The 11,914-nt window shown below is 40.3% G+C and overlaps 1 protein-coding gene across 5 annotated transcripts in view; it reads left to right on the top strand.

Moving 5' to 3' along the window:
• The first annotated feature begins 826 nt into the window (after positions 1-826).
• Positions 827-11,914, top strand: part of LOC116705467 (methylated-DNA--protein-cysteine methyltransferase) — a 19,935-nt gene continuing 8,847 nt past the window's right edge. The window contains exons 1-2 of one of the 5 annotated variants that reach the window (XM_032541671.1): positions 827-920; positions 3,255-3,403. In XM_032541671.1, coding sequence (XP_032397562.1) covers positions 3,267-3,403 — 137 coding nt within the window. In that variant the 5' untranslated portion in view covers positions 827-920; positions 3,255-3,266. Of the gene's footprint in view, positions 1,032-3,254; positions 3,404-11,914 lie in introns of all 5 variants that reach the window. The other 4 variants (XM_032541668.1, XM_032541670.1, XM_032541669.1 and 1 more) reach the window with 4 other exon arrangements.

An 11,914-nucleotide genomic window follows, 5' to 3' on the forward strand; every position in this document is an offset into this window, starting at 1 on the left:
CCGTCGGGTACCGTTGCCAACCCTTACTATCTGGGGCAGACTGGCAGCGGGTCCAGATGGCACGGAAATCCTCACAGATTTCAAAATGGTCTCTGCAGGGGTGGCGTTTTCTCCCCCGCTCCCACCCTCACTACTGAGATGGGGTGTGGGCCACAGGCCCATACCGGCCTACACATTCCAAATGGAGGCATGCAGAGAGCTGAGGGCACCGCAGAAATAAAAATAAAGCAGCAGAGGACAACAGACACTTTTAAACAATGCATGACTGATGCTGCACACTTGGTCATAAGGACTGAAATAAGTGCTTCAGTTAAATCCATGATTGTTCCAGGCAACATAAGGCAAATCCCTCTTCTTTAAACTGCAGTAAACTCTTATTAAAGGATTGTGCACTGCCCATGTGTTGTTCATAATGACACGCTGACTTTATTAATTGGTAATACATAAGAAGTTATGGTTGTGGAATCACATAGGTGTTTTTTTTATCCACAAACATTATGTCTGGGACCTCACTGTCATGGCAGACACAGAATTAGATAAATGTCTCAGCTATAAGTGGAAAGATAACAGTGTTTTGAAATTAATGTTGCAGATATAAATTATCATATTGTTTTTCTGATGTAAAAATATCAAGCACATGAAATTTCTAAATCACCACCAATACTAGTCTTCAGTGTACTAGGGACCCCCTTAAGTACACCAAATCCCAACTGGAGACAAGCCTTCTGTGTCTGTCCCTGGCTAGGGGAGGAGCGGGGAGTTTATACCGGCCAATTACAGAACGAAAGCTGACATTTGCCTCCTGTGATTGGCCGGCTCGAGTCTGGAGAAACAGGAAGAGACTTTCTGTCACGCTTGTTTTGCAGAGAGAGGAGAAGCGGACAATTGTTGAGACACCGTACGGATGCGAGGGCTTCATTGTAAGCTACGATGCTAATTTACGGTGTTAAAGTCTCTCTAACTAAGCCTGACAAAATCTGCAGTTCAAATGGTATCCGTATACTCTCATTCTGTCGGGGGCTAACTTTTGATTAAGTTCGTGCAACGTTAGGCCTGCAGTACCAATCCTCTACTTATTTTTCATACATTTTTAGTGCACGCCTAATATTAAAGGTGTGTTTTAAGTAGTTTGAAGACTTTTACACACTCGAACTATTGTTCCATCTTCCTGTACATTTCGGCATGAATTCCTTTATTTTATATTGCACAATAAGGACATGTTGCGTTTGCGTAGTATCTGCACGCTTTCTACTCAATTAATCACGCAGGTTTGACCAGGAACTAGTGTAATGAGAAACGAGTCAAATGATTGACGAGCACGAGGATGCTGCCAGTGATTTTTAACAACACAAGCTGCTTATTGTTTGTTGTTCCTCACCGTGAAGAGCTGGGTAAACATCCAAACATTCAAGTAGTTATTTAGACTATACTACTGCACCGAAAACGGCACAAAACAAACATGATAGCATTATTTTTAATCAGCGTAGACTATTAGCCAAGGCCATTATTGCCAAAGTCCATTATTCTATCTATGAGTCTATTACCAGCTTGCTAAATGGCAGGCAGTGTGTTCAGCGCTTATCCAAAGTGCACTGTACCATTGTTTGGCTCAGAAATTTCTCGCCTTTATTGTCAGTTCAGGCAAACCCCAGATGAATACAGTGAGAGCTGCAAGAGTAGAACAAGAAAGTTGAAGCAGACGCATTTGTGATCGCATACCATGACAGATGTGTTGGTGGTGTGTGTATGTGAAGGGGAGGGGGCGCAACTAAAAATCTAAATGAAGTACTGTAAATGCATGACTAGTTTTTATCACACAACCTTTGTTTAATCCAAAATAGGATCTATATAAATATATCCATTATTAAGTTAAAAGCACAGGCTGCATTGAGCAGTGGAGTATTTGTATTTATTTGTTTATAGTTAGTTTTAATTACAGATTGGTTTATAAAAAAATTCAGAAAATAGGAAAGAATTGCCACAATTTTCTAAAGCTCAAGGTAACGTCTTCAAATCCATGACGTACTATCACAGAAGACAAAGACAAGCCACATTTTCTCATATTTAAGATGATTGAGTTATACAATGTTTTGTATTTTTTTCTGGAATAAATAAATAAAAGGAGTAATTGATTATCGCAATAGTTGCCGGTTACGATCAATTAATTAATTGTTTCAGCTCTATTTTTGTGTTGCTTGATGAAGTTACTAGTCTACAGGACTGCATTTAGTAAGTGTTACAAGTTTAAAGTACATTTTGAAACTTTCTGGTTACAGCTTCTCAAATTTGAGGATTTGTATTGGTTTTCTGTCTTTTGGTTTTGGACTGTTGATCAGACAAAACAATACATGTGAAAATGACACCTTAGACTCTGAAAACTGATTGACATTTTTCACTGTCATTTTCTGAAATTTATAGACGAATCATGATTCATTTATAAAATAATCAGTAAAATGAACTATAATGAAAATAATTAAAAGTTGTGGCACATCACTCAACAATCTGTGACTTTAAAAATGTGAATGTGGATTACATGTAGGCCGTACTATTAAAATGAAAAAGAGCAATATTGTATTTGTACCCTTTGGACACTTTTCAGATCAAGGTTCTATGAAGGAAAGGTTTCCTTGGTTGAAACTCTTACAATCAATGTGACCTTTATTTATTATAACCCCATCTCTCAAAAACTCACATATAACATAGTCAATCATCTCTCCTTCCCTCAAAGTAAAAATAAAAAAGGAACTGCTGTCTGGTTATTGCCAGTATCCATCTCAGTCGTCAGAAAAGCTGCACGTTTTTGCTGTTGTTAAGGGCTGGAAACCAGAATCCCATCGGAGTTGCACCCTAAGGAACAAATTTAATGCTAGAAAAACATCCCGACCATCAACCAAAAATGACGGATTGAAAATAATGTCGAGCTATCTTGGGAATCCCCCACCAGACAAGGGAACAGACTGCATTGTTTTTCTCATTTATGTGATATATAGAACAGAAAGAGGGGGAAAAATGGGCGATTTATTGGTTAGATAGGCGTATTCTTTTCCATGCACAAAAGAAATATTGGATAGTAATGTAGGGATCAAGTCACATCATGACATTGTTTGGAGGCTAGGTGTTCAAATATGTAAGTCATCATCCGTTGGTGGCCTGCTAGGTTTTCAATAGATCATTCAATGCAAATATGTGTGGGAAATTGTGAAAGTTGCCACATGAATATGTCAATGAACGGAGTGTAATTTGTGCTTCCTTAGCAGGGCAGCGAGATGAAGAAGCAGAGGGAGAGTCGATGCACTCAGAAGACCATCTCATTGCTGAGCCCCCTGGGGACGATCCAAGTCAGTGGATGTGAGAATGGTGTGCACACCATCCAGATCCTAATGGATGTCGCACCTGCTGAAAGGTACTGTACAACAGCCGGGCTGGTGACGTGATAAACAAAGGTGTGAAATTTACAGGCGGACAGAATCCACTCTTGTGATGGAGTGCCACCATTTCTCATTGGAAGCAGGGCATTTTTGTAGATCCCACAAGAAATATCCTGGAGAAAGTTGGGCAAATATGAGCAGGCACTAGAAATATGAGGGGCACTAGAATACAGTTGGGTTTGAAATTAGATTTCTGATGGCATGTGGTTGTGATTCTTCCTGCAGTATATTTGAAATTTCAGAAAAATAACTTGTTTATTACCCACAAGGGAGTTGATTAGAGCTGATGTCTGTAGGGTCAGCGAAGGCCATGGGGAGCATGGACTGTTCGCTCCTGTTTATTTATGTCCCTCCAAGTTGTATGCAATAGTTCTGAGTGTCAACCGACACCCGGAAATGTAATATGTGATTGCATTTCATGCCCTACCCATCCCTCAAAATTGTTAGAACGTTGACAGTCTTACTGAAGCGATTGAAACTGATTAAACTCTGCGTTAATAAGTACTTATTCCTTATTTTTACAGGTCCACATCCTACATCTCAGATTAGTTTTGATTAGATTGAAATTAAATATCCATGTATCGCAGATTCACATTTGATAAACTTGAATGGTTTGGGAAATTAAACCATTTTCAAATGCACCCAGATAGGAAGTTATCCTTTTGAAAATGTATGTTCAAATTCTAATTTATGGAAACCCATTAATGACCTTGTATATTATACCTCAACATGTGTTTTTTTCTTGACTGTCTGCTATTTCCTGAAATTCCTCAAGCAGTTAAAACATTCCCCTTGTTGTTAATGAGTTGAAGTTAGAAAATTAATAATATGGAATTTTGATTATGGAAGATGTCCTGTAACCATGCGCCAGCACCTTTTTCCGTTTCCTTGTGAACAGGGTTTAATTTGTGTGTTCAGGTTCAGTAAGAATATGCAAATGAATTTAATGATTCGCATCACTAGATCATTTCTCAGTTTAATATCATTTGCTATGTCGGTCATAAGTGATGCTTCGATCACATCGCTGTCTGTATCTTCTCAAAGGTGTGAGCAAGAAATCATTAAACCAAATGTTTAGATTTTATCACGACCAGTTGAATACGATGTTATTGTCACAGTACAGGGGAACTAGAGCCACCTCAGATATATAGAGTAACGAAATGTAAACAGGCATTAAAGGAGGCGAGATAAAGTGACAAAATAAAGGCTTATCTTTGCAACCGGCTTTACATGTAGATCTCACAAAAGCCCGCCTGTAGCAGTAATAGTTCAAATCAGCCATTTCCATTGATTTATTTATGACATACTAAACAAGGCTCTTTCCAGCTTTGGATGTGGTGTGGCACAGGCTTAGGAAGTCAGTGTGATAAATGATCTCTAAGAGCATATTTTGGATAAAGGAAATAGATAACATCTATGCATAACGTAAAGGGAGACCTACAGTGGTATATTTGTGAGCGAGTCAAAGCTTTGCAAGCTTTTACGAATGTTTGCATTCTATGTTGTTTTCTAAGAATTCACTATTGGTTGGTGTTGAACAGCTGGTGCTGCAACAAAAGCTTTGTGGCATTGATAGATAGTTATTGATAAATGCCATTATAGCTACATAAACGCCCTTGAAGTATTGCTTACACACCATGACCGTCAGCTCTTTCTAATAGAAACGTCTCAAGCCCCTTTTGCTTCCTAACTGATCTTAGGAACATTTCCTAAAATCAACCTCCTCTGCCAGTCTAACGACAGCCCTGAAGGCACCATCAGATGAACAAATTCATTACATCTCAACAACCCCTGTTGGGGCCCTACGCACCAGCCTCCCTGTTAACCAGCTTTTCCCCCCTTTAGTTTTTAGCATGGCCTCAGCGTTCACAGAAAAATGATACGCATTTTGTTTACAGGAGATTACTATTATCTGAAATATGATGCTTCTTGCCTCTTTCACACAGAGCACAGACACATAATACAGAGGAAATCATAGAGTACTTTTTTATTAGGGTGAAAAATGAAAAAAGGGCTGGACTCCTGCCCCGAGACATTTTGTGAGCATATTATTTTACAATGCTTTGATCAATTTGTCTGTCAAGCTGGCTGAGATGTGGGGGAGCAGGAAAAAAGCAATTTAGCTTGTGAGGTCCTCAATAGAAATGTACTACAGTAGGCTGTGTATGACATGTTGCATTAGAACCTGAGTAGCCTTTATTGCCTGATAATGTCGCGAGGCAATGCTGATATCAATCACCCTTTAACAGCCAGTATGATGTGTTTTTATGAAAAGAAGAAAAAAAAAAAATGCATGAAGCATTTCTTGGAAAATAATTGATTTAATTCTGAGCTGAGGGATTTCTACTTTTAACAACATAAAAATATTGTGTTGGAAAAAACAGCACAAAATGTGCTAGACGATAAAAATTGTTAAGAACAAGCTCTTTGCATATGCTCCTATAGAAAATTGTAATTAATTTTACACGGATAAACATTCTCATTCTCAGTCTCATTTGCATATAGATATAAACAATATATTTGTGCATCTGAATTCCCAGCACACTTGAATCACGTGGTCTGCCTAAAATCCTAAGTGGCTAAACCAAAAATTATCATTATATTTCCCAGGCCATAAATCCGCCTTTTTTTTTCCTCTGACACAAAGCCTTATAAATCTGTGTCTGATTTTTCACATTGCACATTGTTTTTAGTTAATGATTTTCATCTGTTTGTTGTTGCTGTGATAGTGGGGAAATGTACCATATGCTCCGGCAAAAGACAAATGATTAGCAAATGAAATTCTGGACAGCTGTCTGACTGAAAGCGTTTGGTTGATAGCATTCTGCTACCATAATTAGCTTAAGCTTTGGGTTAATTAACTTTCTACCTGGATATGCATAATAATAGCATTCTGCAGAAAGCCAAGGAGCTTCCAGTATATCAGCAGCAAAGGCAGGGTTTTTATTTTGTATTTCGGCTGCATATTTCAATTTCAAGAGGCGATTTAGCTCGGGAGCATCGTCAAATATTGTAGATTTTACTCCCCAAGCCAGATAATTCTGAAACAATAGGGGTGTATTATGTGGCAGAAATGCCATTTCTGAATGTAATTAAAGTGGATGAAAGCAATCACCAATTTTTAAATGCTTTTGTCTAGCATGAGGCCTACTTGTAAAAAAAAATACCCATCAAGAGGAGAAAAGAGGCAAGAGAACCCCAAGTCCTTATATAAGAGGCCTTTGAGACTGAAGTGAAGTACAACAGTAATTAGTCTTTTGTATGAATTTTGCCGGCCATGCTCATGATTAGTTAAGCATATGAGAGGACTGCAGGACTGCATTGGTCTTAAGGAGGAGGGTGTTAAAGTCTATTTATCACCAGTTATCCTCACAGCTTTCCATTATCACTGACAACACTGGATGGGGCCTGAGAACAGCCTAATTGTTCTGAGGTGGAGTGTTTTTGTGTCACCCCAGTCACATAGGCATTCATAAGCAGCCAGACATTTTCCATCTATCTAGCCCTAATACCCAAGCTGTCACAACAGCTTTTACACACTACCAACGATAGTGTGAAATATCTGAGGTGATGCATTTATCGTTTTTCTCACACTCATGTAGTGTTGTGAATCAATGTCCTGGTTCACACTGAATAGCAGTATGGTAAATGTGCTTGCTGTTTGGGGCCTGTTTACATGATGTGCTCACACACCGAGAATCATATCAACAGCTTGTTTTTTTCCCCCCACCATAATATTTCTCTTCCCTCTCCATCTCTGTTTATTTCTTTTTTTTTATATTTAGTCTAACACATAATTGTAATCAATTCAAATTATTATTTTCCCTTCATATATATGTACACAATGGTGTGCTAAATAAACTGCTTACATTTGCAACTAAAATGCTTTGTCATACAATCAGTGCTCTGCTGAGATATTGAATGAAATCATCAATAAAGCAGGGGAGAGACTTTTTGACATAGTCCCTTTAGAAATGGTATGAATAATTCATTGTGTAATGATATTTAGATGATTTTTGTTCTATTTTTTACCGCGACCTTAGAATATTGTTTTGCATGTTGTGAAGTCTAGTACTCAGCTGCGTATTCATTAAGGTGCTGCTCCCAATGGCCCTTGGACCCATCTGTGCTCTATGTTTATGCCTCCATCTCTCGGGACCGTCCCAATCAGGCTGCATGTGCCATTTCCTGTGTAAACCAACACCTGTGTAACTCACTACCTGTAAACCGCCACACGCAGACGAGACACTGACATTCACTCAGATGAAAATCTGCAAATGTTGTGGTTTCTAAAGCAGAACCTCCAGGGTGTGGACAGGAGGCGAGCGAGAGCTACCCTTCACTGTGGAGATGCCGCTAAAAGCAGCTCCTGCAGATTTTTTTCCCTCTGTTTTTCCCTGCTGTCGACCAGGAAGTTTTTTTCCGGCACGAGGGTTGTGCTAGTTTGTTTTAGAACTTGATTGGATTCTATATCTGCAACATGCAGAAGTGTACAGTGTGTGACATACTGAGGCAATATGCAGAGAGATGATTCCGCTCTGACATCTTGGAGTGGAGTACGAGTCAATTATGCCCAAGTGTTGTTCTTGCTTATCTTCCTGCGGCACCAAACAAGGATTTAGTCAAGGATTTAGGGGTGAGGGGGCGGTGGTGGGGATCATGGTAAGCGGTTCACAACAAAACACTCAAAACTCCTGGGAGCGGGCACTGATTTAAAAATAAATTACAGAAGACGAAGCGCTAACACTCAAGGGCCCTCAGCAGTGCTGGCGTACACAGGTGAAGATTAGCCTCCTCGCTAATCAGAGGAACAAGGCAGTAATTTGCTCTGAACACAGACAGTAATTAGGACTTGGTGACACTAGATTCCCATAATGCCTTTGTGCTTGACGTGGTCAAATTTTGACAGAGGCTATCCATGCAGGGTCACTGTCCCTCCAGTCTCTCGGCCCTCTTCAATTGAGGCTCTAAAAGGTCCCTGCAGTTACAGGAGATCCCTAATGTACTTTATGCCTCCCTCACTGGCTCCTTACCATTCGGGTAATTGGAATCTCTTACTATGGCACTTGAGAATAGAGGCTAAAAACACTATTTGAAACTGCTCAGTAGTCTGTTGTAGATAAACATTGCTGTGTAGGGGTGTGGATACACTACATAATGGAGAAAGAGTTAAGGCTCTGGTAATACATGCCTTCACTGACTCCTGTGGCTAGCCAGTTGGGAGAAGACCTAATTGTTGTGTGCTTTGTTGCCTACTCTGCAGTATTTTACCACCACCTTTATGTATTGGATTGAGTGTTGCAGCCTCTTTGGTGGACATTTGCTAATAAGAGTTGTAGGATATCTAGAGAGCAGTCTATTCGGCCGAGTTGTTTTTATTTTGAAACAGCAATGCACAAAACGTGCCCCCCAAAACAGAATAGGAAGCATTCCTTACCGCTTACCACTCCAAAAGCTTTCGACTTTAGTGCTGCAGTAGCTAGATAGGCATCTGAATGATCTTCAAATGGTTGAACGAGCTGCATTGAGCAAGTGGCTTACAATTGTATCACAGCCTTTGGCTCAGAGACCATCAGGATCTTGACATTCATAGAGACATGCTGTATTTTTTTTCCCTTTTTAGACAGTCATTTTAGGCTTTTTTCATGCTCTCTTGAGTCTTTGACGTCTTTGAGTTAAGTATCTGCAGCTTTAAGGCTGAGGAAAATATTGGACTGCTCTTGGCCTTTTCTATTTCATCCTCTGACCCGCCATGTTACCCATGATCGGTGAAGGAGAACTCTGGCAGGCTGTGTCAAAAGTGACAGCCGATCGAGTCAGGATGAGCGCCATCACGCTTCACAGGATGGAGGCATGAGTTCTGAGTTTTTCCTCTTTTTGTGCAATATACCATTACACCCTTCGCCAGATTCCTTTCAATTAGATCCTGTGGTTAACCTGTTTCATTCTTACGTCTGCAGCTGATAGAAAAAGTCTTACTGAAGTCTTGTGCAACTTGAGATACGAAAATATGCCAAAGGAAAATTGACAAATTTGATGTCAGCTATTTTTTTGTTCCTTTGTCTCTTTTGATTGTTTCCTTCAGGATGAATGAAATAACCTCCAACATTATATAAATGCCCAATTCATTCTTTATATTAGAGTTGGAAAAAAGGTAGAACTCCAAATGACTCCCACTTTACGCAGCAATGATTTATGGTAATTGGAAATTGATTGTGACAGGAGCACAATATTAGAAATTTTCTCAAATCACAATCTTCTACCAAGGGAAATATTCTTTTTAGTGCAGCAGATCCTGGCTAGTTTGGAATTAGTTTCTTATTTCCTTTCCTGCTGTGATGAAATAGTAAATGCCTGAAGGACATTGGAAAACAATACGATTTTAACTAGTCAAAAGATAAATAACAATTTTTCTTTAACCAAATATGAACAGTTTATTCAAACGTAAACCCACTCTTTAAAGACAGTTATTGAAATACTGTTTATAATCCTTGATAATTCAATTTTTTTTTATTTTATAGAGGGGATGACAGTTCCTTAACAGCAATATAAAGATTGCTCTTGCTTTGAGAGTTTCCTTGTAATAAGCCCAACATGTATCACACATCTCTAATCTCGCATTTGAAGGGCAGAGTTCAAATGTGCCAGTCTGGACACTATAAAGATCGTATGATGTTGCTGGATTTGTAATTGATTGAAGCGACTGGAAATGTTGCCAGTGCAGGAGCTACATCTCCACTGCCCACATGCTCTTTAAATACAATCCCCCATTGGACCTCAAGGTGACAGACTTCAGCTCGACTGATGTTGTTCCACTTTTATTTATTTATTTTGGTGTTGTTTACCAGCCATAACATGTACTGCATTGCATTAACTTTTACTACTGTCAATGTTGTATCACTCAAGACACCTTTGAAGCCGGAACATCTATAACGGAGGGCTGAGGGGAGAAGAAAATTAGCCACGGTGACAAGTCTGAAGTGTGAGCTGGAGGTCAAAGGTGCCAAGCCTTAAGCAAAGGTGCTCTAGCCTTTGTCCGGTAGATTGTAAGGGCCTGCGGGTCCAACAGGAACATTTCCACACACAATATCCCCAAGCTGTCAGTGTGCAGCGGCTGGAACATCCTCTCAGAGAGAAAGAGAGGCTGTGGAGGGGTAGAAGAGGAGGTGGTGATGGTGGGAGAAGGGGGGGGGGGGGGTGTATTGAGGGAACATTGGGCTCTGACATTCCTTGCAGAGAGAAAGAGAAGTGGGGGGATGGTGGGTGTGTGTCTGGGGGTGTAGGTGGTGGGGTGCCAAAAGAGCCAGAGTGGAAGGATAGAGAAATAGAGAGGGGGAAATGAGGAGGGAGAGCTGGGGGGAGGAAGGGGAGGGAGGGATAGAAAGGAGAGACAATGACAAGTAGGGGCTGGCTGGGCACTCACCCATGCCGACAGAGATTGCCATGAGCCATGGCCATTGTTTGAGCGGGTCTCAGCACAGGACCTGCCGGTGGGTTTCCGAGTTTTCACCACTCAACTATAAACTGCTGTGTGGTTTATTTAGAAATGAGAGTATTTACACCTTTTACTGTATTTACACCCACTGTTAAATGGCCCCCAGGAGATTTTCATCACACAGCCACAAACTAGCAGACAGAGCAGTTCCCTGAAAACTGACCTTCTCAGTCATAACACTGCAGTAAACCTCAGCTTCACATGTCCAATATAAAATGTTGCTCAAACTGTGACCTGCAGAAGTGTAAAAACACTTTAGGGCCGCGTTGTTACGGCGGGCAGGAGAGAGACGGTCTGTGTGTTTAACAAAGTAAATGTCTATTATTAATACCATACAGGATAAGCCAATTTTGAAAAAGGGGCACTTAAATGGTGATATTATTTATTTATAAGTCCTGTACACCAGTTAATGGAATTGGCGGCCTGCTTTAGATCCACAACACAGCTTGAGGTCCACTTTGCAGTAATGCACATGCTAAGAGAGGACCTTCCCAGTAGGGTCTTTAAGTGTCAAATATGGGTCAGTCTGCTTGCATTGACCTGGGGGGTGGTCAGCAACGGAGAGAAATTCAGCTGTTAAGTGATGCCAACTCAACCATCGGCAAATTCCTCCAAGCATCTACCCATGCTAAGATGCACGTCCAAGTGTAGTGCTTTGCTGGCCAGCACTGCTCTGACCAAAAAATCCATTTATTCTTGTCATGAACTATAAACTAGACCCAAGCAGAGTTGAAACTGTTGTTAACGCTGTGCTCTTAACTTTTTTTCCGTAACAGCTGCGAGACTCTTGAAAACTGTCTTTTTTTTCAGAAACTGGTTCTGCTTCCTTAAAGTTGTTTGAAATAAACTGTTAGCGCCGATCCTTATGACCCAACAATGTTTTCTTTCATGCGCATGCTGCTCTTCATATGAATATATATCTACTGTTGGAAATGCCTGGATTACTGTCTTCATATTTTCTCCAACTTCTTTCTGGCTTTCACAGCTCGGA

This window comes from Etheostoma spectabile, chromosome 17, assembly GCF_008692095.1.
Source record: "Etheostoma spectabile isolate EspeVRDwgs_2016 chromosome 17, UIUC_Espe_1.0, whole genome shotgun sequence".
Taxonomy (NCBI): domain Eukaryota; kingdom Metazoa; phylum Chordata; class Actinopteri; order Perciformes; family Percidae; genus Etheostoma; species Etheostoma spectabile.